General features: G+C 40.0%; 1 protein-coding gene across 1 annotated transcript; it reads left to right on the plus strand.

Moving 5' to 3' along the window:
• Nucleotides 1–2,970: 2,970 nt before the first annotated feature.
• Nucleotides 2,971–4,873, plus strand: LOC147632019 (uncharacterized). Its single transcript, XM_086807920.1, has one exon. It carries the CDS (start codon nt 3,224–3,226, stop codon nt 4,574–4,576), a length of 1,353 nt encoding a protein of 450 aa, XP_086664046.1. The 5' UTR covers nt 2,971–3,223; the 3' UTR covers nt 4,577–4,873.
• Nucleotides 4,874–24,651: the final 19,778 nt, after the last annotated feature.

Here is a 24,651-nt window from a genome sequence, read left to right on the forward strand (position 1 = left end):
CACATGAACATGAGTCATGGGCAGTTGAAGTTGGCAACTGAATGATTCACGCTTGCAACGGGCTTTAAAGGCATTTTAGCCTTCAAGTGAAGGCTACCATGAAAAATAGAGTCTCAATAGAATTAAATTTCCTCGAGTAGTGGGTTGCAAATGTGTAAAAACTAAGGCCAAGGTATTTTCCAAGCCTTGGAGTCCAAGGTTTGGGTAGGCCTTCAATCTTTAGCCTTGTCTAGGGCTGGATATATCTCTACCAACCTTAGGCCCATTACACATTGCCATACCCCTCCTGCCCATGTTGATGTGGTGGGGGTATCCACTGCCCATAATTCATGGGTAGGCAATCTCCCACGCCCATATATGGGCGGTGGGCTATGTGTAACGGGCCTTAAATCCATGAGTAGTCATGTGTAAGGAGTTGAAAGAGGGAATTTCCAAAAAATTAAATAATGGCACCCTCCCATTGTAATGAACGACTACCTACCAAATGTTTTTTGTTCCAAGTGGTATAGTAGAGTGAACTAAACCCTTGCCTAGTAGCCACATCTGGTGGGCCGTTGTTGGGAGGACTTGATAGATCAGCCTATGAGATGGTCCACCTATTAGTGTTTATCTGATTCATATGAGCAAGTACTAACTCTAGCCTCCGTCTAGTCAACGAAATCGCCTTGTGTTTAAGAACTGTGTCCAACATTGAGATCAGCTCCACTTGTAGCAACTAGTTGGATGTTCATACCATGCGCTTTTTTTCTCTATTGGGACAACATGGGAGTAGCAAAGACAAAAAGAAAAACTGGACTAATGAAATCAAAGGTAGAATGGAAAAAAAACCTTATTTTAATGTAGATAGATAAAATATTGTTGGTTACACACTTCTTCATACTTAGATATTGTCGAATATGTTCAAAATTCATGCATGGAACACGTATTGTGCACCATTGACACTTGTGTTGTTTGTTAAGTCAAGCAAATCAATCTGAGATACAGCTCTAACCTATTGGACTTGAGGCACCAATAAGAGAATGTGATTAGAGTGAGCTCTAACTGTCGACATTTATGAACTCACTCAAACTTGAGTAAAAAATAAACAAGGATAAAAACTTACTTAAAACCCATTCAAAAGTTTTGGAAAAAGAATTAAGGTCCTATGTTGGAGGGTTTTTCCACCCCCAATGATCCCTATATACTATAACAAAGCTTACCCTAGTACGAGAGGACTGGGTTGGGCCAACCTATGGTGTTCCGGTTGTTGTGCTAGTATCAATGTTGGGTAGCTAAGTTGGTAGGGAGGAAATCCTTCTCTAGACAAGTTCTCTTACCAAGTGAAAGACCATCACTTCGATAGGCAAAAGGTGAAAGGGCCGTGAGGATGATGGGCTTCCTTTAACCAAACTATTTCGAATTGAAAAAAAAAGAGATAGTAATAATAATAAAAGGAATAACTTGGACGATGGGTCATGGATGGGGTGCACAAATGACGACTCTAGGCGTTGCAGCCTATAGGTGACACCGGTGAGATTTAGCTAAGTGGAACCCTTCATTCATTCTTTCACGAATGAAGTTCTTCTCTTCATTCATGTCGCCAACCAAGCAGTCCAACTCCACTGCACGTTAGTATTCTGAACGCTATGCGTTCCTTTTCATGAATGGCCCCTTCCTCCCTGGGGACCTTGGGAAACGCACTTCACAGTTGGTGGGGATGGTTGGCCTTGATTCTTGAAACTACTAGGTTTTCCTTTTTAACGAGAGCTATGCGGCCCTTGCTTTTCATGCGGGAAAAAGAAACCTTGCCGAAGTAAGCTTAGCAGTTAGCCTATAGGCACATGGTAAGGTGTTTGGCTTTTGCTGGATCTATAGAGATACTACGAGTCCCCCGTCCCAAATTCTCGAATCTGAGGTTATCTACCGATATTACCAAAAACTCAGATGCTTGAGAGAGAATGTTTGGCTTTTGCCTTCTCTTTGAATCACCTTTTCATACTTAGAAAAAAAAAACTAGATAAGGTTTAAGCTTCTTTTGAGAAACTAATGAAATTTGAACATTTTTTGTTATACAATCGACAAATTATAGGAATTTGAATAAAAAAAATTGGCTACACTCCAACCCTGTCCTTTTCTCACATATTAAGGAAAAAGTTATATATATATATATATATATATATATATATATATAATAGTAGTGCATTGAAAAGTAGACAATCTTTTTGGAAAGACACTCCCATTCTAACCTTGTATACATCCAAATTCCGTATATGTAATATATATATATAAATATATATAAATATAAAACCTAGTTCCCTTTTAATTTTTGAGACAAACACAGGTGCACCCATTTGTGATGGTATGGGTGATAGGGAATCCTAGCAAGCACCTATTGCACCTATTTTCATTCTAAACACTTTGAACTAGCCTTTGGAGTCAGTCAAATCAGCATAACTATTACAATGGGGATTTCTAAAATTTAGGTGACTAATCTACAAGATAGGACCCTACACAGCCTTTTACATACAACACACACACATGCATGGCCTTTTTACATACAACACACACACACACGACAAGAATTTCTAATATTTAGGTAACTAATCTGGCCGAACACACACACACACACACACACACACACACACGACCAATTGAGGTATCCAACGGGTGTTCAAACCCATTACCTCGAGTTACTAGCCAACACCTTTTTCCAACCGCCGAGGCGCGGGTGTTCGAACCCATTACCTCGAGTTACTAACCAAGACCTTTTTACAACCGCCCAATGGTACAATGGGAATTTCAGTCCACTTGAAGAAGTTAAGCTAAGATGCCCTTCTTGCCAATGATCTGGTCACATTAACCTAGGGGTTTGTTAAATGGTTGCCTTTAGATTGTCCAGGCCACTTTTTGCACACCTTGCCCACAATCCCTTTGACCACTGGGTAATATACTAATCCTAGGCATTAGGCATTTGTCCAGCAGCCACTCCGCTTCCCCCTGCAGCTGCGCCTCCTGCTCTGCTGGAGAAGTGATGGCGTTTTCTGCTCTTTCATCAATTGAGAAAGTCAAGCAAAGCGAGGCAAACACTTTAACACTGCCGTTGCAAGCGTTAAGTCAAGGCACCATTTAGGGAACCCTCCTCATCTTTATCTGCAGCAAGCAAGCATATGGTTAAGCTTTATCCAAATTTAGCCTTCACTTGAGGGGATTTCTTGTGCTCTTGCTTGATCTCACGCAGCTAGCTATGAGTGAGCTTGGAGGAGGCAATCACAATACCCACAGTCACAGCCACAGCCAGAGCCAGATGGGGAGAGCAGGAGTTCCCCGTGTGTATGTTCCCATAAGCTTGCCTGATACAAGCGCTCCCGCCTTCGCTGTGTTGGAGTTTTTGGGTTTCTCTTCGCCTGCCCCTCAGAACTCCCCTGCCATGCTTTGCTTGCCCCCTGTGGTCTCTAGCGCCTGTCCTTCACCCAACCCTAGCTATGTCCCCTCCTACCTTGTACAGGAAGGGCCCCCTGCTCGCAGCCATCGCTCTGCCAGAGTCCTTCCTGACTCTGTTTCTCCTAATTTGCCCAAACATCCTCGTTTTGAAACCCATTATGATTCCTCTCCACAGGTGGGGGCTTGGCCTACTGGTGCTTCACAGTTTGTCCACGTGGATTCTCCTCCTCTGTCTCCATCTACAACAGTGATCAGCAAGGGTGCCTCGAGTTGCAATTCTTGGCCTACTGGTGCTTCACAGTTTGTCCACCTGGATTCTCCTCCTCTGTCTCCATCTACAACAGTGATCAGCAAGGGTGTCTCGAGTTGCAATGCTAACAGCAGAGATGAGATGAAACCACTTTCTGTGGAAGTGCCCCAGATTGCAATGGCAAACCTTGCTCCAGTCATGGCGTCGACATCTCCCATGGCAAACAAGGCCTCCCAAGGGAATGCAGATATGGGGGGAGTCTCGATTTCGCAGACAGAAAGGGAGACTATCGTGCATACAAACTCCTCTAATTTCAAGGACGTGGTGCGGCAGCTGACGGGGGCATCCAGCGACGATCAGGATCTGATGCCGGTTACGCTGCCGGCAAGGTTGGCAAATCGTGCGGCCGCCAGCGGTGGCGGAGAAGCGACGGCGAGCAAGCTAGTGGATTCGTGGACCGTGAAGCTGGTGGATACAAGTAAAGCGAATTCGGAGCTGGGGCTGAGGAAGGCGCCATTGAAGCTTCACGAGAGGAGGAAAGCCATGCGCAACCTGAAGAGGCTCTCCACGACGGCTACAAGCTGCTGTTTTCGGGCGGAGCAGCAACATTCGTCGTCTTCGCCGCTGTCCCCAAGCCCTGTGACGCCGCTTGCCTCAGATTTCGAGAAGTTCTGCAATGCAAGCACGCCCACAGGAAGCCAAAGCAGCCACAGCTCCGTCATGTCATCGTGCAGGCCACCCCATGTTGTGGAAGACTCTTCTTCCCATACCATTGCCTTTGCGCAACATAGAGTGCCGTCCCAAGCGTTTAATCAGAATAATTATCAATGTGCCTCGCAGCCGCAACCTCCCACCCTTCTCAACCTCTTCCCAGAGTCTCCGCTCTGCAGCCCGAGAGACTTGTAATCAGTCTCATAATGCTGCTTGTTATCCCTAAACAGAAGTGCTAAAGAGGTCAAAATGCTAAAGATGCTCTCCTCTTTGCATAAATTTCATTAGTGCTTCCCCACCTGCTTCATGTTCTGAATCAGTACTTTCTTAACTCGGAGAGCTAAGCTTGTGCTGTAATGCACCGTTAAGAGGGTTGATTTTCTTTGGTTTGGGCCATCGCAAGGCTACTTATAAGCTCAGTAAAACTTATTGCTGCATTCAAATGTGTCGTCGTCATGAGTTGCCTTGGTGTTTATCTTGCATAAATACAAATATCGGTTTAGTGCTCTGAGAGTTGGTTTGGTGCCTATGATGCTATGCAAATACCGTTTTACTGTTTTCAATTCAGAATAGTTGTAACAAAGTCTGTGTTTACAGTAACATAGCACTGAACCAAACATGTGTATTGGTGATTACTCCACTCCTCTTTTTGTTTTGTTTTTTGAGCTGGGGCAAAGGACGATAGGAGCCGTCCCTAAGAAACGCTCTTGTCATTAACTTTGTTGAAAGTGGTTTTGTTCCTTCCTTAAGGCATAGCCCAAGGAGACCTAGTTGCCTAGCCATGAAAGCCACCAAATACTCCCCTAGGGGCTTCACTTCCACTCCTCTCTTGCAGCTTTATTCCATTACCTACCATGGCTATATCCATGCTTGGAATGTTTGTGATATTTCTTGCTCTTCTCATTTGTCATTGTAGGGACTACTCCATAGTTGCTCAACACCCCAATAGAGCTCACATACATTGTATGAAAATAGAAGCTTCATTCACCGTCGTAACGGCCCTTATTATCATGTGCATTCATGTGCAAATGGAAGCTATTCTCATGCTCTCAACATGGATCTATGGATACATTATCTAGGTTCTACGAATGGATACATTATCTAGTTGCTGTGTGAAGCCAAGGTCTCTTGATTGGTGGAATCACTCTTAGATGATGTCCAACTCAAAAGGAGGTTCTAGATTGCCTTTGAAGTTGTTTTGACACTTTGTAAATTGCTTTGAGACCAAGTCGAGCAATGATCCATCCCTTTATCTCTTGCACGGTGTGAGGTTTTTGCGCGCTTTGTAGTCATGAAGGATAGGAAGTTGCAATGTACATATGTTGGTCTAAAACGTCGATGTATGCTCGGTTTGTGTCGGCTAGGTCAACGTAGCATGACATCAGTCCAATCAACTTGGATAAGTGGGTGATAAATATGTAAAGACCATGCACTTGCTAAAAAAGGGAGAGCCTATTTGTGAGGATGCTAGGAGATCTAGAACGAAGATGATGAAAAAGGAAAGCGAATGGAGATTGAAGGTATCAAGTAGTAGTTTCTTTTTAGGAAGAGTCTTATTTTGGGTTATATAATGTAGGTTTTGGGTGAAGATAGAGAGAGTAGAGTGAGGAAGAAGAGCCCAAAGTGAGAATTTTGTTGCAGGAGTGTGAGTAGGTGTGGGCTGTGGGCTAGAGTAGAGAGTTAGAGAATTAGTTGAGGGTTGTAGGAGGCAAGCCCAAGATCTTTGTTTGAATCTTTGTTGGAATTTGGTGCTATTGAGGACATGCTCAACTATAGTTTGTGTTTGAAGAAGAAGAGAGTGAAAGAGAGAAATCTGCAAAAGTTGATTGGAGAATCCAATAAAAATATTTGAAGCTGTGGAGATGAAGATAAAGACTTGAAGAGCTATTACAGGGAGTTACTTGTATAGGTTTCCTTTGTTTTATGTTTTTTTTTCTTGTTTGAGCCTAGAGTCTTAGGGATGTTGAGACTAGTTTTGATTTTGCAAATATAAAGAAAACGGAGTGCTTAGGTTTGAATCTGTTACGAGTAGATGGTTGAGTTTTGTGATATATGGTGTTCTGGTTGTGGTGGTTATGATGTTTTGATTGAGATTTGTTGAGAAGATCAATTGTGAGTGATCTTTAAGTTAGTGTTGAGAGTTGGTTGACTGGAGTAATCATTTTGGGTTGAAGGAAGCCAATTAGGGTCAAATTTGACAGCCATAAGTCTGTCAGAGTTGGATAGAGTTTTGTGAGCTAGAAGTTAGTTGATGTCATATAAGGGTTTGTAGTGTTGAATCATTGTGGAATATAAGGTGTTTGAGGATTTGTAAGTGTCAAAGGATACATAAGTGGGAGGTCTGAAGTCATAGCTGAGTCAAGGTTGATGAGTCGAATCAGATAGGAGTCAACAGAGATGTGTTGACATGATCAATAGGGTTTTGGAGCAAGGGATTTGAGGGTTGTTGGTCTTGGAGGAAAATATGGTAGTCTGGAGCACAATAAGCTAATTGAAAGTCTCATAAGGTCAGTCGGGATTAGACATGAGTTGACATTGGTCAGTTGGTGTTAGATAAGATCAACAACAGATTAGAGGTTAGCTGAGGTGTTAGGACTAAAGATCAAGGTTGTTGAGAGTCAAGTTTGACCCAGACGGACATCTTGGTGGGTCAGGTAATTCAGACTGATGGAGTTTAAGTGTTCGACTGCATTAGCAGAGGGACAGAGGATAGCTATTGGGTGTCTTGAGTTGGGTACTTTGAGTGAATTTGATGCTATAAAGGCCATATTCTTTTCGCTCTTCCCATGTTTTGGTGCCTCCACTGAGAATCATAGTGTTCTTTTAAAGGGCTTTGATCAACAGGTTGGATACCACTTGAAGATAAGCTCAAGACCTATGATGACGGGAGTAGGGTACGAGTTATTCAAAGGAGAGGGGTGTAGATGTAGAGCATCTCCCAAGGACAATTGAATTGGCAGCACTTAGCAGCAACAAGGATGAAGATGCTTACAAATTAAGAATGATGGGATTGCTTTTGGAAGGAGTAGCCAGAGAGTGGTATGAAGATGTGGCTAGAAGAAGAAAGAGGAATTTGGGATTGGTTGAGGAGGGCCTTGAGAAGGAGATGTGGAAAAGTTGACAACCTAGAAGATCTTTGGAGAGAACTAAACAGGTTGTATCAAGGGGAGGAAGAAGAAATTACAACCTTTGTGAGTAGCTTTGAAGCAGCTGGAGAAGAATTCGGAAGAGAATCAGGTGCCACCATACTTCCTAAAGAAGACGGATTCATAGGATTGTTGCATGGGAGCATTAAAGAAAAAGTGGAGCTTAAGGATCCAGATACTTATGCAGAGGCAGTGAGGATGGCCACACATCAATGGAGAAAGAAGGTGAGGAAATAAGAGATGGCAAGAAAGAAAAGGGAAAGCAAGCATGCATGCTAGACATGACCACAGTGTCATGTGGGCATGTGGTGGAGCCTTTCCCTATGGACCTGCATGCGGAAAGGGAGTCTCGTGTGGGAGCTCCAAGGGTTGCAGAGCCAAATAGAGGGCAAGATGGTCTTCATCAAGAAATCCAGAGATTTATTGAGCAGATTGGAAACTTGAATCTTGCCATGCAGGTTATTCAAAACCAAGTAAGAAGACCACAAGGGGAGAGACAACAAAGAAATAGATGGGAGCAAGTCCAGTGCTACAATTGTGGAGAGGGGTCATATAGCACCTCAATGTCCTCAACCAAGAAGAGAGCCAAGAGATATATATTCTATTATTCAAAGACTAGAGGGTAATAGGAATGCTAGAAATAGGGATGGAGTTAATGGGAATCAAGTGCCTGGACAAGGACAAGTGCAACCTCAAGGTCCATTGGGTAATGTGAGTATGCTTGAAGCAATTGTGGAAGAGGAAGATGAGGTTGATATGTTGGCTAATAAGAGGATGAGGATGTAAAGATCAGAATCTGAGGATGCAGATAAGGAAACAAAAGCTAAGAAGAAACAAGAGAAGGGGAAAGCAACCATGGAATAAGTAGAATCTCGCAAGTAAGGAAAAGCTAGGGCTAGAAGAAGGAAAATTGGCATGGATGACTTAGAGTTGGGAGAGGGAAAACTCTCTTATAGTCTCTTAGCAGATGTTAAACATAAGAAGGTTGATATCACTTATGGTAAGCTTTTGCAGCTAAATTCTAGCATAAGGAGACAATGGCACAAGCTTGCGAGCGTTAGGAGAGTTAGATTTAAAATACCTAAGGCTAATGTAGTTCAATTGAGGAAGGCTTCTCATATATTGCCTATGGATGTTTGAGTTCATGGTAGGAATGTAAGTAAGGTCTACATTGATGGGGGAGCGCAGGTGTGTGCCATAACCGAAGAGGTTATGAATGATCTTGGATTGGAGGTGACAGTGAAGTCTATTTTTAGTGAGACGAGGCCAATAGTTCAAAGGTGAAGTGTCTTGGTGTGGTAAAAGATATGGAGCTGAATTTTCTTGGGCAAAAAGTGGCGATTGATATGCATGTGATGCCAACAGGGGTTGGGGCATATTCCATCATTTTGGGAAGACCTTGGCTGATTTCTATGAAGTTAAGATAGGACTGGTACACGGGTTGTATTGACTTGTTTGTTGACAAGTCTAAAGAGAAGAAGATAAGGTATGATTTGAAGACAGGCAAGATTTTGGGTCTTGGAGAGAAGTTGGAAATGGTTACAGGGGCTGATTCAACCTCTTTTGACAGCTATGATGCTTATTCTATAGGATTCTCAGATGAAGTTGATGACATAGAATTGGATCAGAGCTTGTTGGAGCTAGAGGTGGACATGTGTGGGGTGCATTTATGTGAGGTTAAAGGGGTTGGTGTGGCTGGTCATATGATTGAGCAAGATCGTGTTCAAGATATAGAGCCCAATGTACTAAAAGATGAGCTGATGGAGATGCTTGCTAGTAACTTGCCTAGTGAGGAAAAAGAGCAGTATGGGGATTTATTTGATAGGTATCCAAAGCTATTTGTCAAGTATTACAATCAAATGAGGGGAACTTCAAGTGTGGTTCATGAGATAAAGCTGAAAGAAGGTGAAAAACCAGTGGCTCAGAAGCTGAGGCTAGGTATTATTTAGAAATGGATTTTGGAGCTAGAAGTCACCAAATTGTTTACAAGTTGGTTTTATATACTACCCGGTTGATGATGCATAGTGGATTCTCTCGGTAGTCATTGTACCTGAGAAGGGTAATAAATGGAGGTTTTGTGTAATACAAACCTCTTAGTGCAGCCACCACGAAGAGGCATCACTATCCTCTCTCTTTCCAAGATGAGATACTAGACATTAGGAAAAATGTGGGCTCATTTTTGGACCTTTTAGTTTTAGAGAGAGTGGCGCTCAACCAATGAGGAAGAGGCTAACGGAGAAATTCGGCATTTTAAAGCAATAGTTCAAGTAAATAGAGTAAAATTATGCTTAAAATGCATCTTAAAATAACATTTACTTAACTTAAAATAATAATAAAATAATACTACTGAATCTTTGCATGGAAGCTAAAAGATAGTGGTAGTTAATGATAGAGAATCTCTAAGTTTCCCCCCAAAACTAGCTCTGATCTTCTTTGTCTCCAACATAGTCGTTCTTTCTTTTTCTAAGTCTCCTTCAAATTAAGCTCTCATCTTCTTTTTGAGTGTGTCTTTTGCTATACAAAATGGAAACCTTTAGAAAGCCTCGTACTAGCATTTCAGCTATTACTGTATTCAATAGTTATAATATGGACGATGGACATGGATACCATCTGCAATTACAATCAGGAGCTGGGTACTTTTATAGAGAAGGAAGAGGAAGAGGAGAAATGCTAATGAATTTGTGGAGCCATTCAAGGGAAAAGTTAAAGAGTTCAAGGTATGTGAATCTAGCAAGCGTGTGACAGAGGTACTAATACAACATGTTTTCTAGCATGTAGACTTGAGGGTGAAAAAATTTTCTCCTGGTCTTCCACGATATCGTCCCAACTCTGAGTAGTATCTTAGTCAAAGCTTCTTTTGTTTTAAAAGTGTTTAATTGTTGTTATTATGTAGTTGTTTATCCATTTAATCTTGTCTTCTTATTGTTTTAAAAGTGTCTAATTATTGTTTTAAAAATATCTAATCTTTTGGTTTTATGCACATATTTATCAATCCAATAGGATAGACTGGCAACCCATGGAGAGTGTAAGTCGGATTTTTGACGCTTTCCATGCATATGTAGGAGAACAAATTTACAAAGGAAGAACTCATAGAGATCTTGCAGACCACGGCATATTTTTCTATGATATGTAGTACTTTGAACCAAATACGTCTTCTAGATGGGATCGTTTGACTCCATTACCCCTCCCATTATTTGGAAGCAAAGATTGGCCATTGTCAACTTCACAAACCAGTGAAAGTTTTAGGATTAGGTTATATCACGATATACAGAAGTCTCTTAAGGCATCTGCTGCAACAAAGAATGTTAAGCTTACTATTTTTATGCATGTCGAAGTGTTTGTTAACTTTTTCTTTGATGAAGAAATAAGAAATACTTCAATAATGTTTACTTGCAAGTCAAGTAAGGCACTGGACTTTTTGGACAATGGTTGGGACATGAGAAAGATAGAAAGTATCATTTCTGTTTTGGAGAAGAAGTCAATAGTTTGCAAGTACATTATTGGCTCTCAAAACTTCATTGTAACTTTTCACTACACCAGATATCATTATGTTAATGGCAACCTTGTTCCATTAGATCAAGATTTGGAGTCAGATCTCGAGAATACGCCTCTAGTAATGGAGATATATTTGGAAGGGAAATTGCTTACAATGATGAACACACTATCTAAAACATTTCTTTCTCAAATTAGAGAAGACCTTATATAACGAGGAGATTGAACAATTGTCAAAAGATTATACAGTTACAATGGATACTAAAAAGGCAAACCATTTATATTTACATTCACCATTTAGTATGCTATGCAGAACATTATGTAAGATACCACTGACAAAATCTCTTTTTTATAAGTGCCAAGGCGAAAAGAAAAAGTGACTTTCTGCAAAGAATCTGTCTCTCATACTATTCACTTGATTAGTCGCGTTGAATGATGATAATCAAAACATTGTAACTCCAAAAGCAATTTAATATATGAAAGATTTTTTTCTTACAAAACAATGTCAGGTCTCTTACAAAATCAATGTTAATGTTACAAATGTAAATAAAAGTCTAATGATGCTAACGTCGATCAGAAGACTCTGGGGCATGGAAGCGACGCGTGATTGAGAACTCTACTGTGCTTGGGACTGAGGCGGCCTTTGATTTTGCTTCTCTTCCAATCTTTCCATTTCTTCCCACAGTCTTTCTTCTCTTCCTCTCTCCGCCTGCAACTCGACCTGCATCTTGGATTCCACCCATTCATCCACCTCGGCTTGCAGCTTGTCATAATCATTAAGGGCAGCCATATGTGCTTTGAATTGTCTTTGCCACTCCTCATCTCATTGACATACTCTCTCTACAGCTTCCCTTGCAAATTTGTCTGCCCTCCTGATCTTTTCTTCTGCACAATCATGGACAGCCGAAATAATTCCTTGTACAGCTTTGTTGGTCCTGATCTGTTTTACGTGCAAGGGAGCATATTTGTTCAGGATTATTTCCTGTACATAGAGAAAAGCTTTGTTAGGGACATTATAGCTACATTAGATTATGCAAGTCTACGTTAGATTATGCAAGTCTACGTTATAAACATCACTTACATCAGGAATATCAAAAATTTTCTTTATTAAAAAGATAGGCATTTAGGGCTATCCTCCATCCACACAGCTGACATCTCTGGGATGGGCTGGCACCCTTATCCTACAATATGTCATGTTTTATACAAGGTTCGACTCCATTAAGAGATGTTCCAATGCATATACAATTTTTTGAGTACATCTGAGAGGTTGAAAAAACAAGCATCAGCTTATCCTGCTTAAATAAATCTACATGCTTGTGTGAAAGAGGGTCTTACTCTCTGACGCGGCCATGATATTGTTGAAACAGAGTTTGCAAAATAACACGTGTTTTGCTCAATGTTGTACAAAAGCAAACTCCAGTGTCGGCTGAGAGGACATAGGTGTTAATAAAGAAAACACATATAGAATACAAAATATTTGATGTCAATTTAAAACTTAACATGAGACTCACTCTTCATGGTAAGCCGTGAAAATAAGTCTTGCCAAATCGAGGTTCACTGGTTCAAGCCAACACATAAGGCTAAAAAATGATGAGCTATCATTTTGTAATGCTGTGGTGGAAATGAGAGGATCCACAGTATATATGTACAGTTTTGGACCTCTACATCATGCATTATATATACTATACATACCATAGTAAAATATTGACAATGTTATTTGTGATCTCCATTGTGTCATTCCTCAAAACATGTAAATCAAATCCATCCAAACGCTTGACAAGTCTTTGGCCTCGAAGTGAAAATGCCGTTCTAACCGGCGCAACAGCCTCCAAAACTCTCAATTCTTTGATATTCTCTGCTTCAATTAGACTTAATTCCCTCTCTATCTTGTCTGCATCTTCTTCTTCTACAACAAATTCAACTTCAGCGGAGGGCTGTGGTTGAGGGCTATGGCTGTGCTGCCAGTAGCCTCCGGTTGTGGTTGGTCCTCCGGTTGTGGTCGTGCCTCCGGTTCTAGTTGTGTGTGAGGTTCTACTTGGGGGGGGCATCATCACTGGGGTGTTCTAGTCTTAACCTACTCTGCGAACGGGTGTCCGTGGGTGGTGAGGAGCACGGGAGCTCTCAGATGGCCTTGTACGAGGATGGAGGGGGGAGACTGTAAGGATATGCCGCATTCGAGGATTGCTTTTACAGAAATAGGAACAAGCATCTGGTCGTATCTGTACTGCAATCGACAAAGGGTATCAAAATCCCTTGGCATTATTGTCAGCCTATGGACATGAGCAGCGAGAAAGTAAGCATCTTCAAAAAACTCAATGTTCCAGTCCTCAGTGATTTCCTAAAGACATAATAATGCAGATGCTTTCCACCGCATGCCAATACTCCATTGCTCACAAATTTCACGCACAATCCTCTGGAAAGGGAGCCTGGATATCGTAGGCTACATGTGTCGCTTAATGCGGCGAAGCTCCTGCAAAACTGCCCTATGAGCTTGATACCTCCTTGTTCTGCCTTGCGCCTACAGTGACTCGATAGGTCTTTCAAGCGTCCGAGCAGGTTCCTTGGTACGAGCCATCTAAACAAATAAACAAAGCGTGATGAGAAACACATTTAAAAAAGTAAGTACCAAGCGATATAACACAAATAGGACTCCAGAGTACATTGTATTGCTTGGTACCGACCCCATGACCAATGCTATCACAGTGGGGTCGGTACCAAGCGATATAAAGCAAATAGGATTTCGGAGGCCTTTGAATCGCTTGGTAAAACATTATGACAATGGGGTCGGCACCAAGCGATATAAAACAAACAGGACTCCAGAGGGCTTCGAATCGCTTGGTATTGACCCCACGAAAAACATTATGACAATGGCGTCGAAACCAAGAGATATGAAACAAACAAGAGTCTAGAGGACTTAGAATCGCTTGTTACTAACCCCATGACACGTTATCACAGTGGGGTTGGTACCAAGCGATATAAAGCAAACACAATTCCGGAGGCCTTTGGATCGCTTGGTACTCACCCCATGAAAAACATTATGACAATGGGGTCGCTACCAAGCGATATGAAACCAAACAGGAATCCTGAGGGCTTAGAATCGCTTGGTACTGACCCCATGACCAATGTTATCACAATGGGGTCGGTACCAAGCGATATGCACTGACAAAAACTCACAGGTTGGTACCAAACGATATGCACAGCGATATGCGATATCCCTTGACACTATTATCAACATTCACAAAACAGACAACAAAACGTTAATAGAGGGTCTAAAAGAACTTTGAAATACCTGCAATGGATGTAAAGGCCGATGGCGTTTGTCTCAGTTTGGGGAGGGGTTGTTGAGGAGGCTGATGTAGTCGGAGACTTGAAGGACGATGGATGTAGCAGCAATGGCGTTTGGCTCTTGCTATTTTATCAGAGACTTAGAGGTGAAAAAAATAAACACATGTAAGAAAGGAGAGGAGTGAGCACATCGTACATATCATATTGACGCATCATTAATGCGTATGACCTTTTAAATGTCCGCACGAGTGGTATGAGTCGATAACGTCCCAAATCTCCTCGTGTGTGGTACGAGTCGATAACGTCCCAAATCTCCCTTGGGAGCAGTGTTCGGGGAAAATATTTTTGAGAAACGTACCTAAATTCCCATTGGACTCTTCTCAAACCAGTAAATCAAGCAATTTGGGACATACATTTTTAGAAATTTACACTATTTTATAAATTTTCTTTGCAAGCTCTCTCTCTCTCTCTCTCTCTCTCTCTCTCTCTCTCTCTCTCTCTCTCTCTCTTTCTCTAAAATATTCAAAAGGAACAAACACACACACGATGAGGTGGGGGGGCGAGCTGGTTTGAGCCCCTCTCCACTAAAGCAAAAACCTTCGTATTTTTTTTGTAAATATGAAGGCCAAGTAAGTTTATAGGCTTTCACGTTGAAGGTTAGGGCAGGCCATCAAATTTTAGGTCTGGAAGACATACTATTTCAGCTTACAAAATATAACTAAAATACAAAATATGCCTCTTGTATGTTTTTTATTTAATATATAAAGGCTTCATCTCAAAGAAAAACTTATTGACCCCTTTAAGTCTTTAAATTTAGGGTTTAGTACCAAGCGGTGATGGGCTCGTGAATTCCGCATGAGCCCTCTACCACTTGGTACTGACCCCTCTTTTTTTGGTGCTAGTACCAAGCGACAGGGGGCTTGCATGTGTATATCCAAATCTCCTTATCGCCAGGTACTGACCCCATGTATAATAAGTGTGCATGTTCTAATTGACTGAAATGTTTTTTTAGGCATGTCTTCGAAAGAGTTGGACATTGTCTACGAATCGGATGACGAGGTAGAAGAGTCTTGTGTAGAAAAGCTGTTTATGTTCTTGTACAATGCACAAGCCCACAAGCGTTTGCATGAGTTGCCTTCAATGTTCAACAAGGAACTTTCTCTTGAGAACGTCATTAATTTTTATAGGATTGTTCTCGGTGACCATGAGCAGGAGTATGAAGATACTGTTTCTGCTAATATCGTTATGTCCGATGGTGAACGATATGTTCATCCATCTGATTTTGCAACATACAAAGTCATGAAGAGGAAGCTTAGCCATTGTCTTGAAAAGATTCCCAGCTACAGCAATAGAGTAGAGGAGAAATGCCCAATACACTCAAAGAACTGTCGCCTGCTCCAATTTAGTTATGGTTTTCTTTGTTTTCTACATCTTCTTACTAAGGACTCAGAGCTTGAGAGACAGTGACTTTGGCAAGCACTCAAGTGCCAATCGAGGATGATGGGGTTGAGGAAGAGGTGGCTATAGACCCAGCAGAGGAGAGGGCAGAGGCCGAAAAGGAAACCTTTGAGGCTAATGCATCATTTTATCCCCCTTTGATGCAGCATCTATTTCATTGGAAGACAGTCAATCTAATGAGAATGAATAGGGGGAGTTGTCACTACCTTCCTTGCCCAGCTTTACTATGGCAACCCAAGCTGATTATGTATTATTAACAGACATTATGCAACATTTCAATATTCATGAAGACTATTGCTTGGCTGCCTTAGCAAATTTTAGTGAAGTAGATATGGGTTGGATAGAGGAAGGAGTTGACAATTATATACTAGCTGATTCTGCAGTCCAGGACTCCAAGGAGATATTAAAGAAGATGTTCGATGAAGCTAGGACATATGAAACCCAATTGCCTTCCGAGGAGGAGGCTGCAGCAATTGCCGAGGATCGTCTTGGTTTGGTAGATATGGGTAAATTTTTGGCACCTACTGTGCATGAAGACAGTAAGTCCATGATCCCTTTTTGTGGACAAGATCCATGCTTAAGGGTGATGAAAATCAACAAGTAATAGAGCCGAAGATTTTTCAAACTATAAGAATTTGATTTACGTGGACTTTGTCGATTGTGTCAATTAAACATAAAACATTGGTACCAGGTTTTTGTATATGATGATGATTTCCTGAAGAGAGTAGGAGGCTCAAGTTCATTTGGAGCTTCCACTTCAAAGTCAATAGGTCATCGAAAGGATGTTGCTCTCGCTCAATATATGACATTTGAATCATCAAAAGGTACGTGCAATTTACGACACTTGCTTAAAATTGACAATAGCAAGCAGTGACATGAGTTATGATGATTACAATTTCAATACGCAGATCATTATATTTCACAAGGAGTTCTCAAAAGAAAATGCAAAATTATATTTCACAAGGAGTTCTCAAAAGACAATGCAAAATTCCCTTTATTCGCATTCAAAGTACTATCCAGGTTTTGTGGTGGACACGAAGTGCCTTTAAATGCTGAGAAGGTGGTGCTTTGTCGAGAAACAGTTTGCACTGCGGGTGTTTGGTTGGGGTATGGTTTCAGATCTCTCGGGGCAGATGAAGAGAAAGAGAAAAGGAAGAGGAAGAAGGAAGACCACTGAAGAAGATCAAGCCCACCTCATCTAGACCACCTTCTCCCGACCTTGACTCTTGAGCGACGCTACAACTGATGGCGCTCTCTCGTAGTTGACTGATTCCAAGCCTATTGTTGCTTTTCTTTATTAATTAATTGTATTGCATGTGTCAATGACGAGGACTTGAATGTGTCAATGACAAGGACTTGAATGTGTCTTTTTGTTTTACTTTGTGAATCAATTTCTTGTAAGTACATTGATGTAACTCTAAAAGACTATTGGCTCGATTCTTGCCTCCACCATGTCTAGTGTGCTTAAAGTAACCTGTTCTTGCCATGTTATATGACTTCTCCATGCCTTAAGTTGACCATATTGATAATGAACCGTATGTCTTTGCAAAATATGGTGTATGATTATATAGTACATGCTGCAATCAATGACAAAACATAAAAAATCAGATGTATGTATTAATTGGTCTCACAGTATTGAGATTACAACAGTTTTTAAAGTTCTTACCATGTAATGAGTTACATGTTGATCACTCCATCCTGTGATGAATGCCTTCCTCCAAGTCTCTAATATGTTTTCAAATAACTTTATCTCACTATTGCTCCAACACTTTTTCTCCATGAATGCAAAGATCTTGTCAAGTGAAATCCACACATCTGCCTTCCGATTTTGGATTGAACCTTCATTTCCAATGCCTTGACTGCATTATGTAGATCTTTCCATTGATTAAACATCTTTTGCTTGTTTTTATCTCGACAGTCTTTGAGGCAGTATGACAAAAATCTTTTAGCTTTCATACCACCTATTGATGGTTTTTTTGGTACTTTGCTGCCCCTTCTTGTGACCGCTTGTCGTCCTCCTCAATTTTAACATGTCCCCCATGCAAGCCAATGTTTGATAGCTCTTTTTCTATTGCTTTGATTGCTTTTAAAGATTCTTTTTTAGGCTTTAATGTCCATGCAAAGCATATGTACAAATACACCAGCTTCTCTACAATTTTACATAGTGCATGCAATGTGCATATGTGCGCTCTGGATAGAGGAATATCAAGCACTGCTTTGAAATATTTATCTTTTAAATGCCTATTAGGAGCTTTGTTCCATAGTACACGATCTAAAGTCTTGGCAATTGACATGCAATATACACATGGACTCTTTGCATTTGCACCTTTGCTTATGTTATACATGCATTTTAGAGTCTTTAAATCACCTGCCATGTGCCATTCCACTTTATAGTCACCGAACCCAGTGACATGAAGGGCCCTTCCATTTCTTTGCTCACTAATCAGTGATGGAATTTTAGTTTGATGAAACACCCACCAATGTAAAATTTCAAAGTCTTCTTTATCCACTAGTGTCATTAGGAAGAAGCTCATGTTTAATACAAGTTTCATGTTTAAATTATTTCAATGTAATATACAGTCATACTCAATGATAAAGAAGATACCTCAAAAGATCCAAGTGGCAATATGTTATTCTCCGATTGAACATTGAAATATCTTGCATCATCTTTTGTAATTGATGTGTCTAAGGCCCTGTTCAGTAGAGTGATAGGTAACCCTCTCCATTTTTCTGTTCTTTATAATCTCACACTCATCCAGTTTCAAAATAAATTTTAGAACTCCTTTATATTCTTCTTGACTAATCTCAAAGAAATGAACTCCGTACCTTTGCAAAGCTTCAAGATCAAAGAAATTATTGTTGTAATGGTTAAAGAGTACCTCTTTGTCTTTAGCAACGAATGTTGCTTCAATATGTACTGGTGAACCAAGCTTCTCAAACACCTCTGAGTTTACGTGTTGGCGTGCAGACTTTACTTGCATTAGTTTTGGAAGTAACGAACCTTTTTGCTTCTTACTTTGACGTTTCTCCGCTAGTGCCTTAAACAGTATACTATATGCTCTCTGAGAGATGCCAGTCTCATCCAGCATTGCTTGCACCTGAGTTGCACCTGAGTTGCATCGAGCTGGTTCTTGTTCATAAACGAAGACACATGCTTCTCATTGATTTTTTGAAACTTCTTTTGATACAACATCTCTTCCACTATTCCTTTTGGTACCAAATGACTGTAATGCACTCCAGCTTTGGAATGTACCTTGGACTTTGGATGAAGTAAAGATCTAAAAATAGAATAACATCAAATCTGATTACTTATGTCTAGTTTCAAACAAAGAACCTAATCTAAAAAGAGAAATATATATGAAACAAGAGTTAACATTACCTTACGACCTGTACTCGCTTCTTCATCCCTCCACTTTCAACTTTCACTTTCTCTATGTTGCAAAGTTGCCTTCTTCTTTTACATGGCCCTAGTGTTGTGTCCTTTCTCCTTAAAGCATCAATCTTTTTCTCCAAGTCTTGAATTGTTTCTTTGTTTGCCATAAGCTTCTCTGCATACAACCCATTTAGTTTTTTTATTTCAGTATTCTCTATCTTTAGAAAATCCCTTTGCTGTTCTGAAACCATCACTTTTGTTTCCAAGTGTTGGGCATAACCCAGCAAACCTTGTCTACCATCACCCGTGAAATGTAGTAGGTTTGTAATGGTGTAAAATGGAGATGGTGCATTTGTAAATGGATCCTTGGGATACATTAACCCATCAGTCATCCACAAAAGTCCAAATGACGCTCTCCATTATTCCTCATGTGCTCTTTTTGCTCATAACATAAAAATAATCTCTTATTTCGTTTCTTCAAAGGCTGTTACTCAGATTGTATGTCCACATGAAGATGGTAAGTATCATATGTTCTTTTACATGCACCATTTCTACTACTGTTACTACTGAGAATTTGAGCGTCTCCATGTGTTGTTGAAGGTGGATTAATTGGAATCCCCAAATTTGGATTAATGTTCTGATTTGCAAAGCTAGTATTTTCTGTCATCATAAAATATATTAAAGAATTGAAACAAGAATTAACTCGATTAGTAAGGATGTTTTTTTTAATAGAAAGCAGGAAAACCCCCACGGTGGTCGAGATGATGATTAGAGCTTTCCTCGAATCTATTAAATGCATAACTACCTCAAATCTGTGAAATCTTGGTTTTGACAAGTTTTACGTGCATCCAACAAAGAATGCCACCTCATGATGAAACCTCATTGAAAGAATATGTATATTTTAATATATTTAAACTAACTATTATAATAGTAAAAAAATAAGCTGAATTGCAAATTTGGATATGTTTTAAATCTTTTTTATTTTCTCTCTCTAAGCTGAGTTGGCAGTTCTTTACAGGGCCCAAAATTGAGTCCACATTTCTCCTAATGCTAAGTTGCAGGGCATTGTGATAGATTTAGTGGCTATTTTTAGATTAGAGGAGCCCTAGAAGACCAGAAAAAGTTCAATTTTATTACTCCTTGGGGGGTGTTTTGTTACAAGGTTATGCTTTTTGGGCTTCTTAATGCATATGCTAGTTTTCAAAGCTAGGTGGATAGGGTTCTTGGCCTATATCTTGGATCCTTTGTTAGAATTTTTATGGATGATTTTTGTGTTTATAGTGACATATGGATACATGTGGAGAGGTTGGACATAGTGTTTAAAAGCTTGATGAAGGTGGAGCCCAACACAATCCGACTAAGTGAAAACTAGCAAGGGCCAGGGTAGTACTCTTGGGTCATGAAGTGAGTGAGAATAGCATAGCTCCAGATCCTGCAAAAGTAGGAAGTTTATTATAGATGGATAGCCCAAAAATAACCAGAGAGCTTATAAGTTTTTTTCCAAAAACTCAAGTATTTGTCCAAGTCTTCTTGTATGCTTGTAGAGCATATTTACTCTTTACAGAAAGCTAGTCAACAGGATCCTTCTATGTGGAGTCAAGTGGAGGAGAATGCCTTTAACAACATCAAGGATATGCTTTACACTCTTCCTATCATGATACCCCCAGATTAGAGCCATATATTCTATTTAAGCCTCAGTGTTGGAAAGCATGTGGTAGGGGCAGTGCTTATGCAAAAAGACATAAAGCAATCATGCATGAGGCCAGGGTAGTACTCTTAGGTCACATGAAGTGAGTGAGAATAACATAGCTCCAGATCTTGCAAAAGTAGGAAGTTTAATATAGATGGATAGCCCAAAAATAACTAGAGAGCTTATAAGTTTTATCCAAAAACTCAAGTATTTGTCCAGGTCTTCTTGTATGCTTGCAGAGCATATTTACCCTTTATAGAAAGCTAGGATCCTTCTTGTATGCTTGCAAAACATATTTACCCTTTACAGAAAGATAGTCAACAGGATCCTTCTATGTGGAGTCAAGTGGAGGAGAATTCCTTTAACAACATCAAGGATATGCTTTCCAATCTCGTTGTTGCAATGTACATATGTTGGTCCAGGAACTCATTAACATAAGTGAGCTTTTGACTTTGGTATGTCCACTGTCTCCAATTTACTAAATAAGTTTGTTGAAACTTTGCTACTTCATCATGTAAAATTCATTACATGTTTGAAGGCTCACATACAATGAAAAGTGTAAAGAGGGGTTTTTGCTAGTTGTTATGGTGGTGACATTGACGTTACCCATGTGAACATGGATAAGCTTCAACATGAGGAAGTATGAGGCTCCATTTCCATTTATAGATGATATTGCAGTTAAGTACTCACAATGGAAAGAAGTTAATTTTTGTAAAAAAAGTCTCTTTAAATACACTAGAAGCCTTGATTCCATTCACATTTACACGTGCAATATTCACAATTGTAAAACTTTAAGAAAGTACAAAAGACTTTTCTTCACAAATTCAAAATACCACAAAACTTTACAGATGCACACTTCGCTGATAGTTATGACACTTGAGAGTTGTTTGCGAGAAATCTAGTTTTTCATGCTCACACAGAGCACATTGAGATGCACTATCATTATGTCAGGGAGAGATGCTTTGCACAAGGGGGATTAGATTTGCTTATGTGCCGACACAAAACAACTTGGTAGGATTTGTTCACAAGGGCTCTCCCATGAGAGAAGTTTTAAGCTTTTCGCAAAGGTTTAAACTTACTTTCCTTTGGGGACTAGTCTAGGCTCCCTATCATAGTTCAGATAGCTTGGCACATCTCTGTACTTCTAGTGCCCGCTCACCCCTTGTTCACATCGTCTCTACACGGGGGATTTGTAGCCATATTTTGTAGTGATGTGTGTGAATACACTAGGAGTAGCCGAGGCACTGTTTCCCTCTTTAGGAAGTTTTCCCCCCGTGCTAGCATACAGTCATCTTGGGGTATAATTATCATCTTTGTATAGCAAACATTCACTATATATCTATCATCTCATTGTGTGCTCCCTTGAGCTTCTCCACCGTGTGTGTGTGTGTGTGTGTGTGTGTGTGCATTCTTGCAACCCTATTTCCAAGAACAATTTAGTTTCTATTTGTGTAAGCTACGTCTTCACCACTAGGAGGTGACATGAGTAAAGCTAATGATTATCGGGGTACCAATAATGCTAACACTCTAAAAATCCTCATCATTCTTAGGGCATGGTAGAAATTGGTTATCTCGTGATTTCTATATTTTTTACAATATTCACACCACTAGTTTGCTCTTTCTTTGAGGACTCGACATTCTCATGGGCCACATGGTCGCTTCTACAAACAATACACCATGTCAATTCTCATTTCCATTTACAAAAAGTACATTTTAGAAATGTGCACAACCCATGGATGTATACATATGCTAGTACATACATTAGGATTCTATATGTAGGCAGGACTGCATACATGGGTTGGATTGAATACATGCATCAGGATTCTATATGTATGCAAGATTATGTACATGGACCACCAATACCTAGGACAAGATATGATAATAAAAATATTGATTTTTCCTTTACTCATAAACATTCGAGAAAAAATAAAGTACCAAAAAAATCTAGATATGATATGAATAAAAATATTGATTTTTCACCAAAAAAAGCATTCACAAATGTCACTGAATTGAGCATGGATAGTATTTGGATGAGCTTCTTAAGCTCTCTCAGCCTATCTTATTGATTTACCCATGAATACATGATGCTCACCAGGATTTGAATGGTCTACATGATCTATACCCCATTGTATTGATCTAGTATCTTTCGTTTGTGAAGGACTCAGTATGCTTCTGAACGAGTGCTTGGTGTTATAAGGGAGGTCAATTCTACTCAAGGTCTAGTACTGCTCCCCTAATGTCTGTACGTGAGAAAAAGTCTCGCATTCAAAGGTTGGATTTGAATAGAACTAGCAATGATTCGGCTTAACTGCAAATGCATAAACACTTGATCCAATCTTAGAGTCGCTTACAAAAGTTCTTTTTGTGATTTTTTGGTTTTTGAGTTTTTATGGATTTTTAATGGCTTTTTTCTATTTTTGTGTTTTTCAAGATTCTAACAAGAAAACAATAACAAAACGAAGGGAAACCACAAGGTTTTGGATGCACATCTAGTTAGCATCCTATCAGTGATTAAATGACATATACAGATGAGGATAGTAAGACATACATCGGCGGACAGTGGTCGAGGAAGTGATAAGGATAGAAAGTTTTGGGTAGGGGGAGTTTTCCATCCAACATAGACCTAGAAAATAGGACTTAAAGGCCATGTAAAGTGAAGTGAGGACCTCTCTAGAGGAAATCACTTCGCGACAACCAAGAGGAGGCGTAACAGGTGACAAGGGGAGAATTTTGTTTTGGTAGACAACCATGCATCCCTCAGTCACTTATGAGTACTAGGGGACATCCAAACCTTGTAATGACGTTCTCATATAGAGGAACTTGGTAGTAATCCCAACATTGGTAAAAGTATCCTCAACTGCTTAAGCTTGTGCTTCATTCTTCACTTCTTCTTCAATGGAATTTACTCCACCTGTAAGATAAGATTTTTGTGCTTTTTTTCGATAGAAGAAATCCTTTTCTTCATGATTTGCTTTTTCATAGAAGTTGTAAGACTTCTTTAGAAACTTTTTCCTCTATTGTGAACCCTTAAAGGGTGCCTTTATCTTCTTGAACCCTTCCTTGATGTGAAGAAGGTTCCTTTAGTAAGCCCTTGCCTTGCCTTGACTTGATTTCCCTTGTCAAGTAAGGATGCTTCCACATCCATAAGTAAGGATGCTTCCACATCCATAAGATTTGGTGCTGGCAAGTTGGTGAGTGTAGTAATAATGTTACTAAACTCCTCCTAGGGTAAGCTCTTTAAGAGAACTGTTGAGATTCTTCTTTTGATACTTCTTGATACCTGCAATTTGTGCAAGAATTCTTTTTATATAATTAAGATGAGCTCTGGAAGAGAATCACCGGGGTTCATTCTCAACTCAAAGAACTTTATGAGAAGACTAATCTTTGAATTCTTTGATTGAGCCCTAAACAATGTATATAGAGTGTTCTAGGCTTCATAAGAGGTATCCTTTTCATCTATATAATGGATATTTATGTTGGATATATGTATCACAAAGACATTAGGAAATGACTGATAGTGTCTTCTCATCTTTGCTTATCCAAATGGCCTTCTTATCCTTGGTGTTAGGCATTTTCTCTTTGCGATTTGTAACTCCCCATAATCCCTTTCTCATTAGGGTAAATTTGATCTTTGTCTACTAGCCATGACTCTGGTGGTGGGTAGGTCTTACCACTTGTAAAATCATTCCAAATGCAATGTCTAAACCCTCACAATAAGATCAAAAAGATTAAAAACCATCCTGTCCATACAAATGCATGTGTGTTGCTAGAAAATGTGAAAACCCTAATTTCTTTACATGAGAGTAATAATAGGGTTTGGATTTGG

Source organism: Cibotium barometz, chromosome 14 (genome assembly GCF_041138505.1).
Source record: "Cibotium barometz isolate CiBa-2024 chromosome 14, ASM4113850v1, whole genome shotgun sequence".
Classification (NCBI taxonomy): Eukaryota; Viridiplantae; Streptophyta; class Polypodiopsida; order Cyatheales; family Cibotiaceae; genus Cibotium; species Cibotium barometz.

Excerpts from the sequence above, each read along its gene's own strand:
- LOC147632019 (XM_086807920.1), top strand. The coding sequence starts at position 3,224 with ATGAGTGAGCTTGGAGGAGGCAATCACAATACCCACAGTCACAGCCAC.